At 38.9% G+C, this 23,606-nt stretch overlaps 1 protein-coding gene across 1 annotated transcript in view; it reads left to right on the forward strand.

Annotated features, from left to right (window-relative positions):
• Positions 1–210: 210 nt before the first annotated feature.
• Positions 211–23,606, forward strand: part of DDX43 (DEAD-box helicase 43) — a 50,807-nt gene continuing 27,411 nt past the window's right edge. Inside the window, exons 1-9 of the mRNA XM_088150707.1 lie at positions 211–523; positions 2,158–2,213; positions 3,380–3,512; positions 3,856–4,005; positions 5,907–5,988; positions 12,548–12,704; positions 12,785–12,903; positions 15,386–15,496; positions 16,017–16,158. Of these exons, the coding sequence (XP_088006833.1) occupies positions 211–523; positions 2,158–2,213; positions 3,380–3,512; positions 3,856–4,005; positions 5,907–5,988; positions 12,548–12,704; positions 12,785–12,903; positions 15,386–15,496; positions 16,017–16,158 (1,263 nt within the window). The remainder of the gene's footprint in view (positions 524–2,157; positions 2,214–3,379; positions 3,513–3,855; positions 4,006–5,906; positions 5,989–12,547; positions 12,705–12,784; positions 12,904–15,385; positions 15,497–16,016; positions 16,159–23,606) is intronic.

The raw sequence follows: 23,606 nt of genomic DNA on the forward strand, positions 1-23,606 counted from the left end.
AGCCACCTTAAAGCTACACTCGGCATTGTTCAGTATCTTTGGAATTGTCGGCGTAAAGACGGACGCGCTTCGGCCAATCACCTCCTGACAATGATGGGCTCGCCACCCAATCATAGCCGCTGCCGGTAGCGGGCGGTTTAGCGCCGCACGTGCAGGGATAACCGGCGGGTAGTTCGCGTTGGTTCTTCCGGCCTGTGGGCGTCTCTCGCCATGTCTGACTGGGAGGCGGACAGTGATGAGGGCGAGCCTTGCGTGTCCCCCGCTAAGCCTCCCCTGAGCGAGTCGCGCTCGGAGACGGCGGGTCCTTCGCGGGCTTTGGGGACCCGTCCGGTGGGCGAAGATAAAGAGGGGAGAGGCGACGGGAAGAGATGGGGCTCGCGGCCGGCGTCTGCCCGCGAGCCATGGCAGTCGGGGACCCTAGAATATCGGGCACGCGGCTCCTTTAGAGGAGGAGGCAGGCGGCGGGTGGAGTCCCTCCCATTGTGCTTCCACCTGGATAATGCTCTCGTTGGAACCCTCATAGGTAGCAGCCAAGCCCGCTACTCGCGAGGGCGAAGTTGTTATTATTTCCCGCCTTTTTAATATAAACTCAAGGCGATGAACATAGCTAATTCTCCTGCCTCCTGTTTTCCCCACAACAACAACCCTGTGAGGTGGGTTGGGCTGAGGGAGGGTGACTGGCCCAAAGTCACCCAGCCGGCTTCATGCCTGAGGAATATGTAATGGCACATTTCTAAACAGAATTGCTGGCTAAGTCTGTTGAGTCTTAAGTCTATTGAGTAACTCCCCGGTAAGATTGACTTAACATTATCAGACTTAGCCATGGTTTGTTTAACCTGGTTTTTTGAATCATGGTTCAGACAGGGCAATACACTGAACCAAAACCAAGCAAACCATATCAGTACGGCTTAGTGTGATGGATTATACCAGGGCTGAATGTGTAACCTTTACCAAAAGGAATGAAAGACTGCAGCAGTGGTAAATGAAAAGTAGATTTGGATGGCTTCTTAGTGACTTGCCTAACCTGAACTTTTCTAGGGGTTTGAATTTCAGCTTTCAGATGCTATTTGGGGATTAGAGGAGCTGAATTTCAAAACATCTGGAGGGCACTAAGTTTGAGAAGTGTCTCCTAGTTGTCTGTGCAGTATGTACATAACCCTTTCCTGCTTACAAAAGTTTACACAGCTTACAAAGGTTTATAATCTAAAATTGCTTGTAATTTAATTGATAAAATGGATAAGGAAAATATAATTGCAAATAAATTATTAGCAAATTGATTTTGTGTATCCAGAATTAACTTCATAATTGAATTAGATGAATTGTGTATTTGTTGGAAGAAGAATGCAGCAATTGTCTGCATTTGCAGTATATCAACCTGCTTTAGGGTGTGTAAAATAACTGGGTGTTGTCTTTATTTTTTAAAAATCAAACCTGATTGATCACAAAGAGCATATTAGTTCTGGTGCTTATAGATTCAGCTACAGATCAAATTTCTGATAGTTATCAGCTCAGATTATCTGAATATTTCATATCAAGAGTAACATGAATGTCATAGGAAATTCATTCAGCCATTTCTAATGTAAGATGATGTATCACAACTGCAATATTTTAATAAATTTGAATAATTATTAGGAAAAGTAGCATTTTGTTTATTGTGTTTGTGAAATAGTCCGGTTTTGTTAAATATCAATGTTTTTTAAGGCTAGGTATTCTAATGGATTCAGGGGAAATCCATTTGAACTATAATATAATCTGGTAAAACACATGAAGTTTATTTCAGCTAGTTCAAAGTGCTTGACATTGCTTTGTACATGGATGTAGCTACCCAGAGCCTTCAGGAATAGGTGGCATACAAATACCTATAAGGAAAAGGAGGAATATAGTAAAAGGATTGTTTTGCTTGTATAATGATTTGTCACTAAAATACGGGTTGATATTGGAGAAGGGAAAAAATTATAATCTGTGAAACAGTATAACTTTTGAGAATTTGTATTTGAAGTTTGTGTCCTTTTTTTTTTTTTACTGAATTTCAGACACTTGTTAATTCTGTTCTCGATTTTAAAAAGTTACACTGTTGTCAACAGCAGTATGCATGTTAAAAACTGGACTTAAGTTGTGGCAAAGTTTTGCATATGAATGTATTTACTTTTACAACAGGTCGGGGTGGAACTAAAATTAAGGAGCTTGAGGAATCATCAGGTTGCAAAATACAGGTAAGATGTTCTGATTCTCACATGTGTCAATTTCTGTGGGGGGAAAATGCTCTGTGAGAGAGAAATCTTTTCTACATTCAGTCCTCGTATCCTGGTCATGGAGGAAACAACTAAGGATTTGGGAAGACAACTTCTAATATGCATATAGGCTTACATAGTTAACTCAGTTAAGTGATACTTGACTATTCAATTTATATTTCTACAAAAAGCCTACTGATGTATTTTGCATCACAGGAAACAGATTTTCTTTAAAAATATTAAATATTTGTGATTGAATAATATTGTTATTGTAGCTTTTAATAGGCATCTTTTAAATACTTGGGTTTTCCACCATAAAGTTAGGTTTACTTCTTACTTCTGTTACCAAAAAACATTGAGAACTGTGACTAGTGGTAACATTTCTGGAAAAAAAAGTTGGCATCTTTATTGTGGGCTTATGTCAATTTGATTGCTATAATTACCTCAGAGTAAGCCTCACTGAATTCAATGGGATTTACTTCTGAGTAAGCACTATATGATTTTGTTGCTGACATGTTTTATACATATTAGGAAACAAAACTAAAAAGTTAATAAAAATATAGAGAGACATAAATATTTTCAAAGGTTTTGCTTAGCTGCAATAAAATGTTTTATTAGACAAATCAATGAAACATACTTGTTATGGCTTGAGTGTCATTCTAATTAATTCAAAGTTTTACTTGTTGGCCTTTTGGAAGGCTGTAAAAACATGGCTGGGCCGAGCCATCCTGGCTCCAGCATCCTGGTCCAGATGTCAATGGAGCTCTGATGTGGATGTGGCTTGCTTGATGAGCTGATAATGTGATTTTTAGGGACCTTAACTCAGTTTCTTTTTAAAGAATCTGAAGACCAGTTTCATCATGGAGGAAATCTATGTGGTCACTAGGAGTCGAAAACAATTTGATGGTACATAATCAATAATTGGTTTGTTCTTATTTCTTCTCCCACCCAGGTTTCTTGAATAGATAGATGACTATATAAATTAGTTGAATATATTAATTAATTAATTAATTTTGCAGGAATATTTGTAAATGTTTTAAGTCATAAAAATGTATATTTTCTTTATTTTAAATCACTACAATTCAATTACGTAGATTGCTTCATTTTTTAGTTTTAATTCCTGATCTAAATTAAAATCTTGTGTTTAGGTTGCAAAGGGAAATTATAAAGCTGAAATAAAGATATTTGGTGGAAATGATAAGCAGACAAAAGCTAAAATGTTGATTGACAATCTTGTTGAAAAGTATAGTCAAAACAATACAGGAGAAAAATGTATTAAAGGTAAGACTCTAAAACTTGGTGTGCATGTTATACATAGGTTTCTCAGAAAATTAATTTTATTGATTTAATGTTCAGATAATATTTAGCCACTCTGCTGATGAGACATTAATAAATTGAAAGCTTATAGAATGTATATAATAGTGGAATAAGAAATTTCCAGATTTCTTAAGGCTGTTCTTTTAATATGCCAAAAAATTATTTTAATTGATAGAGACTGTCCTTTGATGGCCTTGAGATGCAATTTGTATCTGATTTTATTAGACTTGCCCTGTCCTCATTTAAATTGCATGGCAATCTGATACTAAACTATTTGAATAACCAGAGCCTGATTTTGTTTTAACAGATTCCTTTAAGTACAAGGATATTGGAAGTACTTCTTACAGTGAAAGTCAATCTGTAGTTTTCAACTCTGGATTTAATAGTCCAAAACAACCCATTAATTGGGCCTCCCTTCGAGAAAACAAAGCTAAATATGAAGCCATGAAGTGGGCTGGTTAGTGTAACAAGTTTTTTTTTTAATGAATGATACCTTATTAGCCTTCAAGGTAAATTATTTATCAAAAGTCATTTGCTTTAAAAATGGGTTACTGTCCTCTGAAGTAGAACATGTAGGATCTAGTGCAAAGGCCTTTGGAAGATAGTCTTCCTTTTTTTTTTCTTTTTTTTTTGAGGAGCTATTTCCCTTATCTTGTATTAACATTCCTGTTACAAAATAAGAGGTAGTGTACAGGATCAGCTACCTTCCTTTCAATGATTTAACATTACTGTTAGATTATTTTTTTTAAGTTTTAAAAATGTTTAAACTGCCCAATAGCCAAAACTCTCTGGGCAGTTTACAATAAATATGCTAAGCAAGAAAAAATAATACAATTTGAGTTAAAGCATATACAATAAATGAAATAAAATATAAAATGAAGGCACTATATAAACTAGGAGGCAGCAGGGCAGTTGTCAAAATCTAAAACAGTATGAATTAAAATACAATTAAAAGCCTGAAAAAATAGAAGGTATTTACCTGGCGTTGAAATGATGAATGTTGGCACCAGTCCAGTCTCTCTAGGGACAGCATTTCATGGGTTGCCACCACAGAAAAGGCTCTCTCCCTTGTAGAGATCAGCCTTGGTGATCAACCAGGTCCTTTGGTAAGGGACCTAGTAGAGGGACTCATTAGAAGGTCTTAAGGTCTGGATAAACATACAGAAGAAGGCACTCCTTCAGGTAACCTGTTTCTAAGCCATTGAAGGCTTTAAAGATCAAAATCAGCCCTTTGAAGTCCTCTAGAAACAGACCGCCCCTCCAGAAACAGACCAGCAGCCAGTGTAGATGGTGAAGTACTGGCATAATAACTTCATACCAGCCAGAACTAGTGAACAGTCTAGCTTCTGTATTGTCAGCTGAAGTTTGCAGATCACGCCTCTAGTGACAATGATGTATCTAGAACCAAACTGCAAGCTTGTACCTTTAGGGTGAGTGTGGACTACTCCAGGAATGGCAGGGCACCACTCCACTGGACAAATATACCACACAGAAACAGTATATCCACCTTGTCTGGATTGAGTCTCAGTTTATTGACCCTTATCTGGTTTATTACTCTGCCCAAGCACTGGTTCAGAATACCAACCACCTTACCTGCATTAGATGAAAAGGAGAGGTAGAGTTGGGTGTGATCTGTAAATTGGTGATATGAGTGTCATGCACCTGAGCCACATACGTGATTATCTTATGATATAACTGCAGGTGCACAATCACTTGTGATCAATGCAATATAATGGTTATATCGTCAAACTTTGAAAAGACTAGACCCAGAGAGACCTATGAGCAAGAAATATGTCAGAAATATTTATTTAGTTGCTTATGGGATTTGAATGCAGGATACAAATTAGCTCACTGCAGGAGGTATTTTTAAAGTCTTTGGATATAAGTCTGTGAGATTGCCTCCCCCTCCCCATATATATAGGTAGTCTATATATATTTATATATATAGGCAGTCTCACAGACTTATATCCAAAGACTTTAAATGTGTGTGTGTGTGTGTGTATAAAAATTCTGCACTACATTTTTAAGTAAAAGAGGTACTGAAGTATTTTTACTGTGGGTGTATACCTATTGCTTAGTGAAGTTTTTTGTAATGGTTTTTAAAACTACTATATAAAATAAATTTAAAGTTCTGTATATTATATTCAATTCTTGGCAAGCCATACTAAAACTGTATGTGCTTCACAAAGGAGAACTATCTGCAGATTTAACACATGAATAAAATTTATTTTTGAAAACAAGGATTAGGTTGTCATCTACAGTATAAATAATTGTCCCCCCCCAAAAAAAATGTCTTAATTAAAAATAATAATTTGAAAAATTGTTTTTTGTAACAAACTTTTCTGTTAATTTTACCAGATTTGCCTCCAATTGAAAAGTGCTTTTACAAAGAAGAACCAAAGATTGCTTTTATGTCGCAAGAAGAAGCTGATAAGTGGCGGTAAGGATTAGGATATAGAAACTTATGCTTTGTATTTGATTGGGATGTTTTACATATTTGGTTCTGGAGTTCTCTGTTAAATAGTAAGTCAATACTTTAAAGTATGTGTGAATGATTATCATAAAGCCAAAATGGATCCTTTCTGCATTTCAAAAGGTAGATGATATATGCAGTGTATTAAAATAGTTTGCATCTGTTTATTTGAGTCTTCTTTTTTGCAGAGTATTGGCATGCACAAATGTATACTACAGTATGCAACCTACAAAACTGTAGCCATGGAACAACTTTTTTTATTTATTTTTTATTTATCAAATTTGTATGCCACCACATCTTCATGATTCTGATTACGTTAGCTAATTAAACTAATTATTACAGTTTACTAGTAATAGTACCTAGTAGTAATACAGTTACGTACAATAATTATAGTATGTAGTAATAAGAAATAGATATCCAAGTAGCAATAATCACAATTTCTCCAAAGGCCCTCTGGAAGATTTAAAAGCTTCTGGAAGGCTATCAGTGAGGAAGGATAGAATGCTAGTATGCAGTGTGGTTGTGGGCTTGTGAGAACATCTGTGGGAGTTCTATAGATAAGGAAGATTCAGATGGATGAGACTGGAGGACGTCAGTAGAGATGATAGAGAATATATATAAATTGGATGAGTGGGATAGTGGAATCAATGGAAATTGGTGTAGTCCTCAGGTATACATATACTACATGTAATCCTACAGGTAGCTGAAAAAAATGGGCGTACAAACGATCCTCGAAGTTCAGTCATTGCAGCACCCCTGCAGTCATGTGATCACGATCCAGACACTTGGGTGCCTGGCTTGCGATTACGACGTTACAGGGAGTTGTGGTCATGTGATCAGCATTTGCAACCTTCCCTGCCGGCTTCCCATAAGCAAAGTCAAAGGGGAAGCCAGCAGGGAAGATTGCAAGTCACTCCGGTAAGTCCCCCAGGCTTTCCTGCACTTGTGTGGTGCCTCACCCTCCAACCCACAGCCTTCCTGTGCACATGTGGTGCCGCAGCACCCCTGCCCTCCCCCAACTCCTGCACAGGGCCTCCCAAGGCCTCCCCCACCCTCCTCACAGCACCCCCATGCTCCTTCCCTGAGATTCCTGCTTCCCATGTAATGACAAGGGCATCTTGGGGTTATGACGGCAACCAGGAGTGCTGGGATTGTGGTCGCTAAGCAATGTGGTCACATGACATCACACTTTATGACCTTGTTGCTTAGCGACAGCAATCCCAGTCCCAATTGCTGTTGTAACCCAAGGACTACCTGTATTGCTAGGAAAGGAATGTGGGTGTTACAGGAGAAGGAGACAGGCAGATTGATGTTGGTCCATCTTTAAAGCCTAGTAGCCTCTTGAGACCCCAAAGGTCTGTATTGCTGGACATCTGGGTCTCAGGCTGTGGTTATTAACTATCAGATCATTCACACACTTAGGTAGATACACACACACACACACACACACACACACACACCCCAATAGGCTAAGTTTTAAATAATAAATTATTTAACAAGGCATATAAATCTATGGTGTTTAAATTGTAAAATAAATAATCATTTTCTAATAATAACATTGATCCAATTAAATCCTATTTAAATTCAGAGTCTGCTCACACCTTTGTGATTAGACAAACTTTTGGAACTTTTGGGGGGCTGAAAGTCCTCCTCTTGCTGAACAACTAACCCTGCATATTTGGGTTCTTATGGAACTTCCTAATTAGCCTAATAAGATAGTGATCCATGTATATTTATTAATTTCCTCCACAATCTCTCCATAGACATTGAATCAAATCTATGAAGGCAGTACATGTGGCATCTTGAGACTGAGAGGAATATTTTTCTTTCAGGTGGATCAAGATAACGCATTCATCTATAGGGTAGTAGCCTGTCCTGAAGCCCATTTGCATCTTGACCAGGACTTGTTCTTGATCTAATCAGTCAGCAAGTTTCCCAAGCAAATGTTTGGGGTTCAATTTATTAATAAAAGACTAATTCAGAAGAAAAAAAATAAAGCCTACAATTATTCATGTGAGGAAAATAACATTCAAATAGAGTCCCAAAATTTAAGTGAAATAATTAAAAAAAGTACCCTACAAGTATATGGATTTCTGGAAGGGACAAATCAAGCTACATTATGGAAATTCCTTCTGGGTTGGACTCCATCTGCAATAAGTTATAAAAGTTATATAAATGGACTGCTGTTTCTTTTCTCCTTCTGATTACCACTTAAGATATTTGTCAACAGCATGTGGAACTTTTTCACCTTGGAATCTGTGGATGAAGAACAGTGCTGCTGATCCCTTTCCATCCCGCTGGAAGGTGGACCTTACTGAATTGTTTATATTGTTAATTATCTGAGGCGGCAATTTAAAAATAATCTATACTCTAGGGCAGTGTTTCTTAAACATTTTTCTCTCAGGATCCCTTCCTGCTTTTAAAAATTATGGAGGACTCCAAAAGAGCTTTTGTTTGTATGGGTTATATTTATCAATATTTACCTTATTAAAAATTAAAATTGACGCATTCACTGCCAGTACTGCTTCTAACAATTGTTTGATGGGATTTTAATATTGTATTATTTTTCAACGCAGGCTGGCAAATAATTTTGATTTTGCAGACTCCTGAGAGGTTCTTGGGGGACCCCCAGGGGTCTTAGGACCATAGTTTAGGAAACACTGCTCTAGGATATTCCAAACAAGTTGCTTGTCCAGAAAGCTGCAAAATATTATTTCAAATTGTTCATTTAAGGAACCAAACTACAAATAGCCTAGGCCTTGATGTTGAATGATAACAAAAGCCCCTATAATTTTCAGATTTGATTTCCAAACCATAGTCAGTTTGCAATATGAAAAGCTCACATATGAATTTATCCGTAAAAGCCACTAGAAGCTGCTCTTGCTCCCCACTGAAGGGTTTTTTAAAAGAAAAAAATCTTAGATTATTTTTACATAATGAATCTTGCATCTGGATGGTTTCATCTTGGAGATCCACCCTTTTTTTAAAAAAAATTCTTAGCAGTATTTTCAGGTTGACCAATCCAATGATATTCTTTAATTATGTTCTTTTTTAACTCTTTCATACCTTTATGAAAAATGCCCATTTTCTAATTAATTACCTCAACTTTAGCTGAATATGTTTGTAATTGTTGAATGAGATTTTAAAAGTACCAAGAATTCCAAATTCTAACTCCAAATTAGAATTTTTTCTCATTTGTTAGCTTTACCAGTCATCAACTTTACCAGATTTTTCAGTAGATAAAAAACTTTCAAGTTTTTCATGTTTCTGCTTCTGAATTAAATGACACTGGAGAACAGTTGTTTTTTGTGATATTGAGTGTTTTTGAAACATTCTCTCTCAGAGCTAAAGACTTAATCAGAAGAGAAAATTTCTGCTTACCAATTAAATAAGCTGTCTAAGGTAAAAGATTTTCTCCAAAGCTAATAGAAATGTTCAAGAGCTACAGCTAATATCTCCATCCTAACTGGAAAGGCCTAGCTGTAGTCAAGTTTCAGTTTACCTGAGGAAGAATACAAATATGTGGATATTGAATTGGAGAAGGCAAATCTTACCACTGGAAAGATACCAATGTTTAATTCTTTATCACATCTTATGGATCACTAGCAGCCACTTACACATATTTGCATATGCCCAATGATAGCAGATGAGTATTGTCCCACATAGAATTGGAATAGTGCTGGAAGGAACCTTGGAAGTATTCTAGTCCAACCCTCTGCCCAGGAGAGAAATATTCGGACCATCCCAGGCAAAAGATTTATGTGATCTGAAGAAAAACCCAGACCATCCTAGACTAATGGCTATTCAACCTTTGTTTGAAAACCCCCTGTGAATGAGCACCCATGAATCCAGGTGATAGGCTGTTTTACTGCTTGATAGCTCACAATCAGGAAATTACTCCTTATTTGGGGTTTGGATCCATCTCTGTAAACTCTTCAGGCACTATGGAGAATAAATCCACATCCTGTTCCCTATGACTGTCCTTCAAGTATTGGAAGGCTGTCTTCAAGTGTCTCCCTCACCCCAGCCTTCTCTTCTTTAGGCTAAACATATCTAGTTCTTTTACCTGTTCATAAGATTTAGCTTCCAAGCCTATTGCTATCTTTATTGCTCTTCTCACCTTTTCCAGTTGCTCAGCATCCTTCTTAGATTATTATTCCACATTATTCCAAGTGCAGCATGGCCAGTACAACACAGAATGGAATTTTCACTCCCCATGATCTTGACAACATACCTCTGATGATGCAGCCCAATAGTGTATCGGCTCTTTTGGCACCTGCAGCACAATACTGTTTCATACATAATTTGTGGTCTATCAGGACATCCAGATTCTTCTCAGAAGTACTACTGCTAGGCCACATACCACCTATCTTACACCTGTACATTTGATTTTTCCTACCTAAGTGCAGAACCCAATATTACTCACCACTGCATTTTTTTTTTTTTTGGGAAAAGCCTTGATGTTTAAGTCTATCATGACCTTTTTGAATCTTGACCCTGTTTTCTGAGGTGTTAGCAATCTCCTCACCCTTTCCCCACAGCTTTGTTCATCCTTTCTATCCCCTCATTTATTTTATTTATAAAAATGTTGAAAAGCAAAGACCCAGGAACCCTAAGGTACTGCATACATCTCTCCATGTAGACAGATCCATTAAGGACAACATGTGGGTTACAGTTGTTTAACCAATTGCAAATCCATTTGGTAGTGGGACCCTCCATCCTATGTTGTTCCATTTTATCAAGAAGGAGGCTATGGTGAACCTTATCAAGTGTCTTACTGAAGTCTAGGTATACTACATTCACAGCATTCCTTTTGATTTACTAGAAACTGTTAAAAAAAAAAGATTTGTATGGCATGATCTATTTTTAAAAAACCCATGCTGGCTTCTAGTAATCACCTTGTTCCTTTCTAAGTGCTCACAAACCCACTGCTTGATTATCTTTTCTAGGATTTTCTGAGGTACTGATGTCAAACTATAGTAATTGGTCTGTAGTTTCCACTGTCCTTTTTTTTTTCTTTTTTTAAAGACTGAAATAATATTAGCTGTTCTCCAGTCTTCTGGCTCTCCCTTTGTACTCCAGGAGTTCTCAAAGATTACAGTCAGTGGTTCTGAGATCACATCTGCTAGTTCTTTTAGTTCCCTAGGATGTAATCCATATGGCTCTGGTGACTTGAATTCATTCATAGCAGTGAGGTATTCTCTCACCAATTCCTTGCCTATTTTAATCTCAATTTCTCTTCACCACCCACCAACAGCTTATATCAGTCAACAATTTATCTGTATCACGTTCACAGCCAGTTGCGTGAATGTGGGTCCCATTGAAATAGGGCATTAGTTCACATGACCTGAATGGATTCAGCCTTTAACTTTCATAACTCCAGTCATATGGCCCCCACAAAACCCATAGAACACATAATATCCTGGTTATTCTGCATAGAGACAGCTTGGTACAGCTGATCCCATGCCTGCCTGATAAGTAAATTTGCTTTTTTACCACATTTAGTATGAGGAAACTAAAGTTCATAATTTGTCACTGTTCTATGTTTTTTTTATTGCAGACAAGAAACTTGTATAGAATCAAAAATAAGTCCATGCTTTACAGTAATGTTATTAATGTTGTAAATGCAAAGGCTACTATGTTGGTTTTGTGGCACATTTGTGCACAGTTTTATGTCTTGATGTTGAACTTTCAGGATACATTCTAAAAATGCAAAGACTACTTAGATTAGTTGTATTGCTATGCTGAGCGTTGTTGATTGGCATATTCAGTACCATATGTTCTGTGGCTTTTATATTTATATACACACACACAAATAAATATATAGCTATAGTTAGAAAGTATTGAAAGCGAAATTAGAAAGTATTGTTCAACATGAATTCTAAGCAAAGTTAGGAGGATGAAAAGTTCAGTTTTGCAGAACCATTTGCAGATGGTTCTGACAGAGAAATAGAGCCTCTTAAATGTATAAAGGGTTGTTACAGACTTGGGACTATAACATTTCTAATAGTAAGAAGAACATTGAACAATTTGTCTATTATAAATATAGATAATATTTTCATTATATACATATATTTTTCCATTAAAATGCACACATTACATAAAATGAATTTGTGCACTGACTAGGGGTATGCAAAACATTTCAGGGTTGAAGCATTCTGACATTTTGTTCTGATCTTACCAAGGTCATTTTTAAGGAATGTCTAGAATTATGTCTTACTTTAAAAGTTTCAGACTACAATATACAATATTTAACTCATCCTTTCTAATTGATTTTGATTATATATCTTCATATAACTGTCTAGAATAAGTTTGTGGCATGTGCATAAAATTTCTTAATCTTCTGGCATAAACTTCTGATAGTACTCATATCAAATCACCCAGAATTGCTTTTTAACAAGATGGGCGGTGACAAATTTGATATATAAATAAATAAAAATATCAAAATTAAATAACAGATTTGTGCTCTAGATACTGCCTGTTGACAGTAAAGCATTATTTCTTTGATTTTGGTTTTTGTTTTAAGAAAAGAAAACAATAATATCACATGTGATGATCTGAAAGATGGTGAAAAACGTCACATTCCCAATCCTATTCATAAATTTGAAGAGGCTTTTAAACATTATCCTGACATTATGGCAAATATAAAGAAAGTTGGTTTTCAGAAGCCTACTCCAATTCAGGTATTTCAGCTTTATTATCTAAATAGTACAAAAACATTTCTGTTTACATTTCAGCAACTTCATAGAAGTTCTTATTTTAGTCACAGGCTTGGCCAATCATACTTCAAGGATTTGATCTCATTGGAATAGCACAGACGGGTACTGGAAAGACACTAGCTTATCTAATGCCTGGATTCATTCATTTGGATTCACAACCAGTGTAAGAACAAGATGAGATGCAACTTCTTGTATTCTGTTTGTAGTAGATTACTGTTGATAAGTCAGGTAAATTTAGGAAAGAATTTTGCATTGTAACATATAGCTTAATCTTCGCCATGAAAATTTAGACATTTGCCATATAGTAGAAGAGGAAAAAAACCCTAATATTTTGTATGTTATATATTTAATACTATGCATAACTGGAAATAATTTCCGAAAATATATTATTTTTAATGGTGATAAAATATGTAGCAGTAAATATTTTAATATTTATATGACTATAAGCAAGGCAGTCCAAACATCACTCCACATATGTGCATAAAAAAACTTTTCAGTCTGTACTTTGGGGCTAGTTTCTGGTATCTTGAGTCATGCTTCACCTCCTTTCATATTTATTATTCATTCATTCATTCATTCGATTTATATAGTCTTCCATCTCACATTCATGACTCTGGGCAGCTTACAATTAAAACATAAAAAATACCCCCAAAAAATCAAAAAATGAAACAGCCCTGCAAAGAATACTAACATCAAAAACAATTACAAGTAGTCCTTGACTTAGGATGGCAATTGGGACCGGAATTTCTGACACTAAGAGATGCAGTTGTAAAGCACAACCACACAACTTAGTGATGGCAATCCCTGCAGTCCTGGTTACTGTCATTAACTGAATCCCAAAGTTGTTAGGCGAGGCAACTTCCTGCTGGCTTCCCACAGCCAATGTCAGTGGGGAAACTGGCAGGAAGTTGCAAGTCCTAGGCCAGCAGGCAGGTAAGTGGCTGTTGCTGGGTGGGAGGGGGTGCGTGAGAGGTGCTGCGCAGGTCGGGGAGGGAAGGCTGCAAATGGCAATCATGATCATGCAGCACTTGGCAACTGGTTATAAGGGCAAACGGGTTGCCAACCACCCAGATCACATGGGTGTGACTGCAGGAGTGCTGGGACAGTCAGAACTCTGAGGACTGGTCATAACCACTATTTGTTCAGTGCCTTCATAACTTGGAATGGTTGCTGACCGAATGGTAATAGGTCAAGAACTACCTGTAAAGGTTATACAATACAATCACTGGGAGAGCACAGCCATTCAAGAACAGTATGACCATTTTATGAGCTGCATACCACTCTCTGATCCTTAGGCCAGATGGCAAAGCCAGGACTTCAGGCCCTTCCAGAAAGCCAGCAAGATTGAGGTCAGCCTGACCTTGGGGAGAATGTTGTTCCATAGGGCGGGTGCAGCGGCACAGAAGTCCCTCCTCCTGGGTCCTGCCAAATGACGCTCCATAGTGGACAGAACCTGCAACAAGCCTCTGCTGGACATCATGGGACGAGTGGATGCCACTGGGGAAAGACAGTCCCTCAAATAATTAGGTTTTCTTACTGATGGTAGACAGAATACTCCTCTGTGATTTTTGTGAGTTATGGAAAAAGAAATCAAATACCTAGCCCCAGCTGTGAGTTGCTCTTTGTATTTCTGGGATTGGCACTAATACTGTTTGAATATGGAATGCCAATCCATATAATTTCATCCATCAAATTAGAGATGCTGCTAAATTAACAGGAAGTATCTAATATGTGAAATCATTTTATGTAGCCCTACCTCTCCTCAAAAGACAGCTTTTCCTAGGCATACCTGCCTTTTCTCTCATATAGCTCTCAAAACGTATTAGCTTTTTAACACATGCATACCCATTCAGTGTACCCATTCTGTACTGAAATAAGTCTGGATTATTTATATCACATTGCCTTTATTATAGGAAGCTAACAATTGTCGGTTACAGCTGTAGTGCACAGCGGTCTCAGCCAACCACTCTCTTGGAGTAAATGTCCTCATGTGCTGACAGCACATGATCATAGAAGCCTATCAGGACAGTGGCCATCTATGAGAGCTTTTCAGTGCCACAAAGGACCTCCTTTGGGAAGCTGGCATTTCATGTCTTTTCTCACAGAGTCAAAAAAAAAATCCATGGTGGCTTATTGAGATTGATGTTACCAAGGCAATTGGAGGCATACCATCCCTACTTCTTTCTCCTCCACCTCTCTCCCGTGTGGCCAGGTGTGCTTGAAAAGTAAAATTAAAGGAGAGAGTGAGTTCCTGAACTAGCTCTGTTTTTGCAGGGCCACTTTAGATCTCCTCCTCCTCTGCCAGGATGTACAGGTGTACATAGGATGAGAGTGACACATTAACTGCACCATGATCCAAGTAATATAGTCAGGCTGTAAACCAGGCATGCTTTTTTTTACTTATTTTCTCATAATTATGCTTAGGAGTGTGGCTTTATTGTGATCTGAACCAAAGCTGAATAATGTTTGCATGCAAGTTAAACTGTAGAAACTATCCTCTAGAATTTTTCCAACTCAATGATGGGACTAACTGAAAATTCTCAGGTGCCCTCTATTCTTTCCATGGTCATTCAGCTGCTACATTGTCTTTTCTGGGGGGGATTTCCTCTGGATGATTGTCTAAGCAAGGTTGTATTTTCTTGCAGTTCTAGAGAAAAACGAGGTGGACCAGGTATGTTGGTTCTCACTCCCACTCGAGAACTGGCACTTCAAGTGGAAGCAGAGTGCTTAAAATATTCTTATAAAGGAATTAAAAGGTAATATCCACATCCTCTTATTTGACAAAGATTACAGTATATATTTTTTAATCTCTGGAGTGCTTGATTTGGCTAAAATGTTAAGCTATGTTCTAAATGTGTGTTATCTTATTTTGATATGCAGAGTGGTTGGTTACTACTTAACATCTAGCAACTGTTGACAATACATTCAGAACTATTAGGAAATGCAGAATAGACAGCAACAGACTTTGAATTCCTTTTCCGTCACCCTCTACCTTTCTTATGTGTAATGTTAGATCTAATTTAAAGAAGCACCTATTTTAATTAAATCAATAATACATTGGAAAAAAATTAACACTCTGTTTAGTGAAAAATTTTAAACAAGCTTTTCAAGCAAGGGATATTTTATGGGTTGTTCAAATGTTGTTCCCTTTGCTCTCATTTAGGAAAGTAAAACATTATGAAAGGCTTTTTGTGAAATCTGTGAAGAAGATAAAATATTAAAATACACAGTAGCATGTCAGTTCAGTTCTAAATATTGGATAAACAATCTTCCTAGCATTTGCATATACGGTGGTGGAGACCGGAAAGGACAGATCAGTGTGGTTACCAAAGGCGTGGACATTGTTATTGCTACTCCTGGTAGATTGAATGACCTGCAAATGAACAGTTTCATAAATCTGAGGAGCATAACATACTTGGCAAGTAGTCACCATTACATATTAGGTTGGGAGTTTAAAATATTCATACATTCATAACTGGCTGGAACCTCTTCTAAGTCTATTCATGCTATTTTCTCCCCCAGTTTTCTTTTTGTAATATAGCTAACATTTTATAACCATGGATGTATTCAGTTTACACCAATTTGCTGAGATGAGAATGAGCCCCTGTGCGTTTTTCATAAAGATGTTCTCCCTACCAACTCAACCACTTTTGGCTACTGTTTCCTCATTTGTATGTGTGGGTGGGTGCAACTTTGGTTAAACACAAGTAGAATAAAATTAAATATAAATAGTAAAAGCAGACCTGCAGCAAAACGTTGCAGTCTGTTCAGTGTTTTGACCAATTAGCTGTGCTTTCTTCCAGGGTTTTTGGTACCATTTTTTCCTCATTTTTCCCCCTCCCCCTCCCCAAAAGTCAGCAGTGACCCTGCTTGATAATTACTGGACTGTTTTTTTTGTCCCTTATGCCTTAATTTTCTATTAAAACTTTGGAAATTGTTTTGTAGAGATGCAGTTTTGGCTATAGAAGCACACATTGATCTGTATTACTGGTGCTAGAAACAAATAACATATTCACTTAAAGTTAGCATATGTTTATTTTATGGCATATTTTGATATTATTATAATATTATTAATTAAAATGCCTTGATTTTGTTCCCACCACTAAATGAGGAATGGACAATCTGATTTCATGTACCATATTGTAAATTAGAAGCTGCTGAATATGAAATTACACTATAAATTGGCTAGTTTTGATAACTTACTAGATACTTATCATGGAAAAATCTGACTGTAGCAAATGTCATTCTGCAAGTAGGTCTTCCAGAAGTTGATTTTTTAAAATTTATATATATATAAATAAAATAAACACACAGACACATGCACACACACACACATACATAGATACTTTGTGTGGCGTTTATACACATACAACACACCCCAACTGCACCAAGGCTGTACAATCTTTTTGGGTCTATGGGCACAAATAGAATTCTTAGAATGTGTCATGGTGCAGTTCATAAAAAGGCCATCATGACATGTTTTCAATTCACATGATGCTGCTGTACATAAAAAATAAAAAGCTACAAATTGCAAGATTTAATAAAACAGTTGTCAAACACCCAACACATCAGATCAACACATAACTTTCCCCTGCCTTCCATATGACATGTGAAGGAAGGGTGTTGAAGTAGTTCTAATACAAACAGGCCATAATCCCAGCAACAATCCTAAAGGGAAGAAGAAAGCACCGAAGTAACAGCAACTCCCTCGCGCAGCTTGTAACCCAAAGCAGGAGAGCCTACTGAATAAAACTTGGATTAAAGTGGACCTACTGTTTTTTAATTTTAATGTAATAATAAGTTTAATAATAATAATAATTTTATTCATTCACTTTCAAAAACCAAAAAAAGCAGATACAACGTAGTTCAGTAAAACAGGCTGCTAACAGACCTTTAGGGCAAAAGTAATTAGCCAGTAGTCCTAGACCCAGCGCTTTCTAACAGCAATCTAAACTGAAGAAAATTTGGCTACAGAAATTTCTAAGAGAGTTGTCAATCTACTAATTTAAAAAAAAAAGTGCAGTGTCCTCTACAGACTAACCTATATATTTAATTAATAAGAGTTATTAAATTAGAGTGTCAGGTATGGTACAAGAAGTGAAGCTGTCTTAACAAACCTGTCAGAACAAGGTGTTTCTGACATGAAATATTACTATGCCTTCTCTTGTTAATGTGAGTTAATGTAATTGTGGTTTCCTATGCAGAATGGAAATACAGGTAGTCCTCAGTTAATGACCACTCGTTCAGTGACTGTTCGAAGTTACAGCCAGTCCTTGAAGTTGCAGCCGTCGCAGCATCCTTGCAGTCACATGATTGCGATTTGGGCGTTTGACAACTGACTTGCAATTACGATGGTCACAGCATCCCACGGTCATGTAATTGCCATTTGCAACTTTCACTGCCAGCTTCCAACAAGCAAAGTCAATGGGGAATCCAGTAGGAGGTCGCAAATGGTGATCAATGACTGTGGTACGCTGCAAACACACAGGATTCACCTAACAACTGCAACTAGAACATCTGTCGTAAGTTGGCATGGTTATGCTTTACAACCATGTCGCTTTGCTAAGGAGTTCCAGGTCCCAATTACCATTGTTAACCAAGGACTACCTGTAATGTGGGAGAAATAGGTACTGTATAGAGAAAAGTCTGTTGCAGAACCACCACCATCCACCTGTCTGCCCTTTACATTAAGGAGTTTTAGATCTATTTATCTAAATAGATCTAAAAGATCTAAATAAATGTAAGGATGAATCTAAGAAGTTTTAGATGCATCATGCAATATTTCCTGATGGACTTTTTGCTTAACTTCTAGGGTGGCTGTGCCTTCTAGGGTCAAACATGCAGCTATGCCTTTTTTCCAGGAAGAAAACAAACTTATTTGCTAGAATTGACTGAGCCAAAGAATGAGATCCAAAATTAGTTTTAACCAGTATTATAGTCAGCAGATTAACATTTTAATACAGGTAGTCCTCAATCTAGAACCACAATTGGGACCGAAATGTCCATTGCTAAGCGGTGCAGTTGTAAAGTGAGATGTCATGTGATCACATCGCTTAGCAATCACAATCCCGGCAATTCCCCTTGCTGTCATTAAGTGAATTTCACCAGTTGTTTACCTAGGACCCACCCCAACCAAACCATTCTGGGCTTGGTCCCTCCCAGCACTGAGCCTCAGTAGGATAAGGTACTGCCTCCAACTCCCCCCACTTGCCTATCTCCCCCCATCTCTGCCCTTTTGGCTGCCCTGCACCCTGCCTTGCAGGGGACAAGCAGCCCCAGAGCTGCGCGGCTCTGGGGCTGCAAGAAGCCCCTGAGCCGCAGCACAAGACAAAGCTGCAGATGCCCCAGCCCAGCTACACGAAGTTGTCCCAAGAAGCTGCAGCTGCCCCAGCCCAGCCATGCCAAGCCTCTCCAGGAAGCTCTCTGAAGTCAGCACAGCTTTCCCAAAGGCTCAGGAAGCCACATGTTGGAAAAGTTTGCTGGAGAAGCTGGGTCTGAAAAGGAGATAGCAAAGGCAGCAGGGCGCTTCTGCTTTGGCCATAGGCTGGGTGCAAAAAGGCAAAAGGTCAGTGCGGGGAACTGGGAGAGAAGGCAGCTGGGTGAACAAATGCTTCCTGGGGTGGCTTCACAGGACGGAGGTGGGGCAGCTGCAGCTTCATGCTATGCTGAGACTCAGGGGCTTCTTGCAACCCCAGAACCACACAGTTCTGGGGCTACTTGCTGCCCTGAAAGGCAGGGTGCAGGGCGGCCAAAATGGCAGATTGGGGGGGAGATGGGGGGAGGAGTTGAAGTGCCCCTGCAGTCGTAAGTGCAAGCGGGCTGCCAAACACCCAAATTTTGATCACATGACAGGGACACTTCAACAGCTGTAACTTTGAGCATGGGTCATAAGTCCCTTCGTTCAGCACCATCGTAATGAATTGGTTAATTCATACAGGTAGTCCTTGACTTACAACCATTGGTCGTAAGTCAAGGACTACCTGTATGAATTAACTCCAGGCCAGAAATTAGTTGAATTTTTAATAGAAGTACAGTCAATGCACATACTAAAGCTAAAACTGATAATGTTACCTGTGAAGATTTTCACTCCATTAACAAGTATTCTTTTTCCTCTGATATTCTATAAAGGACACTCCAGATTTTTTAAAGTGAGGATGAGAGGTAAAGTGGTAACAGGGAATCTGTTCTTCCAGTAGATGCTGTTCTACTGACAATTAGAAAATTGAATGCAGCCCTGTGAGGTTTGAGTTATGGACTACCCATCAAAGTGTGGCAGCACTGGGTGCCTTCTCCCAGGTTATATTCCAACAGGAGGAGAGAACTGGAGAGCTGGATTTGAAAGGAATAGTTGAAAGGAGAGATGCTGAGAGTCCAAGCCTGGGAATACCACCCCCTAACAAGGAGACAGGGTTAGGAATGACTTGAGGGCTAAGGTAGGGTAGTTGTCAGGCCTAGCCCAAGGAACTCCAAGAGACAATGCTAATTCAGTTCAACTATGTTTATTAGCTACAACCTCTGGCAAGAATCTTCCCAGACTAAAACCCCAGTTCCCAAAGTCCTCCAGCCACAACAATGTGAATTCCTCAGGGAGGTGCCAGTCTCATCCTCTTGTTCCTCCCACGCGGTTCTGGTGAGCTAAGAAAATGTTTGTCTCCCTGAGCTTGGCCTTCATAATTCCATTCCATCACAGTAGTATTGATATGATGCAATTAATTTATAAAAATCTGTTTTAAAACTCATTTTTAGTTATTTAAAGAAGTCAGTTTATTCCTATATTCCTGTTATCCAAGTATCTATTCTATCCTCTTTGTTGTTCAGTCGTTAAGTCGTGTCCGACTCTTCGTGACCCCATGAACCATATTGCGCCAGGCCTTCCTGTCCTTCACTGCCTCCCTGAGTTTGCTCAGTTTCATGCTGATTGCTTCAGTGATGCTATCTAACCATCTCATCCTCTGCCGTCCTCTTCTCCTTTTGCCTTCAATCTTTCCCAGCATCAGGGTCTTTTCCAAAGACTCCTCTCTTCGCATTAGGTGACCAAAGTATCTGAGCTTGAGCTTCATTATCAGTCCTTCCAATGAGCAATCAGGGTTGATTTCCTTTAAGATTGACTGGTTTGACCTCCTAGCAGTCCAGGGGACTCTTAAGAGTCTTCTCCAGCACCACAGTTCAAAGGCATCAATTCTTCGGCGCTCAGCCTTCTTTATGGTCCAGTTCTCACAGCCATATATTACTACTGGAAAAACCATAGCTTTGACTATGCGGATCTTTGTCGGCAAGGTGACGTCTCTGCTTTTTAATATGCTATCTAGGTTTGCCATAGCTTTCCTCCCAAGGACAAGCGTCTTTTAATTTCATGGCTGCAGTCTCCGTCTGCGGTGATCTTGGAGCCCAAATAAATGAAATCTGTTACTGCTTCCATTTCTACCCCTTCTATTTGCCAGGAATTGATGGGTCTAGATGCCATGATCTTAGTTTTTTTAATGTTGAGTTTCAAGCCAGCTTTCGCACTCTCCTCCTTCACCCTCATCAAGAGGCCCTTTAGTTCTTCTTCACTTTCTGCCATTAGGGTGGTATCATCTGCATATCTGAGGTTGTTGATGTTTCTCCCTGCAATCTTAATTCCGGCTTGTGATTCTTCCAACCTGGCATTTCTCATGATGTACTCTGCATATAGGTTAAATAAGCGGGGTGACAGTATACAGCCTTGTCGTACTCCTTTCCCTATTTTGAACCAATCGGTTGTTCCGTGACCGGTTCTAACTGTTGCTTCTTGGCCCGCATACAGATTTCTCAGGAGACAGGTAAGATGGTCTGGTACCCCCATCTCTCTAAGAATTTGCCAGAGTTTGTTGTGATCCACACAATCAAAGGCTTTTGCATAGTCAATGAAGCAGAAGTAGATGTTTTTCTGGAACTCTCGTGCTTTCTCCATGATCCAGCGAATGTTGGCAATTTGATCTCTAGTTCCTCTGCCTCTTCGAAACCCAGCTTGTACATCCGGTAGTTCTCGGTTCACGTACTGCTGAAGCCTAGCTTGTAGGATTTTGAGCATAACCTTGCTAGCATGTGAAATGAGTGCAATTATGCGATAGTTTGAGCATTCTTTGGCATTGCCCTTCTTTGGAATTGGAACGTAAACTGACCTTTTCCAATCCCGTGGCCACTGTTGCGTTTTCCAAACTTGCTGGCATATTGAGTGCAGCACTTTAACAGCATCATCTTTTAGTATTTTAAATAACTCAGCTGGAATACTGCCATCTCCACTAGCTTTGTTGTTAGCAATGCTTCCTAAGGCCCACTTGACTTCACTCTCTAGGATGTCTGGCTCAAGGTCCGTGACCACACCAGCATGGACATCAGGGACATTAAGATCTTTCTTGTATAGTTCTTCTGTGTATTCTTGCCACCTCTTCTTAATCTCTTCTGCTTCTGTTAGGTCCCTGCCTTTTTTGTCCTTTATCATGCCCATCTTTGCACTAAACGTTCCTTTGATATCTCCAATTTTCTTGAAGAGATCTCTAGTCTTCCCCATTCTATTGTTTTCCTCAATTTCTTTGCACTGTTCATTTAAGAAGGCCTTCTTATCTCTCCTTGCTATTCTCTGGAAATCTGCATTCAGTTGCTTATATCTTTCCCTTTCACCTTTGCTTTTCACATTCCTTCTTTCCACAGCTATTTGTAATGCCTCATCAGACAGCCATTTTGCTTTCTTGCATTTCTTTTTCCTTGGGATGGTTTTAGTTGCTGCCTCCTGTACAATGTTACAGACCTCCGTCCATAGTTCTTCAGGCACTCTGTCTACCAAATCTAACCCTCTAAATCTATTCATCACCTTCACTGTGTACTCACAAGGAATATGATCTAAGTCATACCTGAGTGGTCTAGTGGTTTTCCCTATGTTCTTCAATTTAAGCCTAAATTTTCCAGTAAGAAGCTCATGATCTGAGCCACAGTCAGCTCCTGGTCTTGTTTTTGCTGTCTGTATAGAGCTTCTCCATCTTTGGCTGCAAAGTATGTAATCAGTCTGGTTTCGGTATTGACCATCTGGTGATGTCCATGTGTAGAGTCGTCTCTTGTGTTGTTGGAATAGAGTGTTTGCTATGACTAGCTTGTTCTCTTGACAGAATTCTATTAGCCTTTGCCCTGCTTCATTTTGTGCTCCAAGGCCAAACTTGCCTGTTATTCCGATTACTCCTTGACTTCCCACTTTAGCATTCCAATCCCCTATGATGAAAAGGACATCTTTTTTTGGTGCTAGTTCTAGAAGGTGTTGTAGGTCTTCATAGAACCGGTCAACTTCAGCTTCTTCAGCATCAGTGGTTGGGGCGTAGACTTGGATTACTGTGATGTTGAATGGTTTGCCTTGGATACGCACTGAGATCATTCTGTCGTTTTTGAGGTTGTACCCCATTACTGCCTTTCCCACTCTCTTATTCACTATGAGTGCAACTCCATTTCTTCTAAGGGTTTCTTGGCCACAGTAGTAGATATAATGGTCACCCGAATTAAATTCACCCATTCCCGTCCATTTCAATTTGCTGATTCCCAAGATGACGACATTCAATCTTGTCATCTCATGTTTGACCACATCCAGCTTGCCTTGGTTCATAGATCTTACATTCCAGGTACCTATACAATATTGTTCTTTACAGCATCGGACTTTCTTTTCGCTTCCAGATACATCCACAGCTGAACGTCCTTTCGGCTTTGGCCCAGCCGCTTCACTCTTTCTGGAGCTACTTGGAAATGCCCTCCGCTGTTCCCCAGTAGCATATTGGACACCTTCCGACCTGAGGGGCTCATCTTCCGGTGTCATATCTTTTAGCCTTCTAACATTGTCCATGGGGTTTTCTTGGCACGGATACT

Source organism: Python bivittatus, unplaced genomic scaffold (genome assembly GCF_059951505.1).
Source record: "Python bivittatus isolate LINGU-HERP-01145 unplaced genomic scaffold, Pbiv_v1 ctg000020_np1212, whole genome shotgun sequence".
NCBI classification, from domain to species: domain Eukaryota; kingdom Metazoa; phylum Chordata; class Lepidosauria; order Squamata; family Pythonidae; genus Python; species Python bivittatus.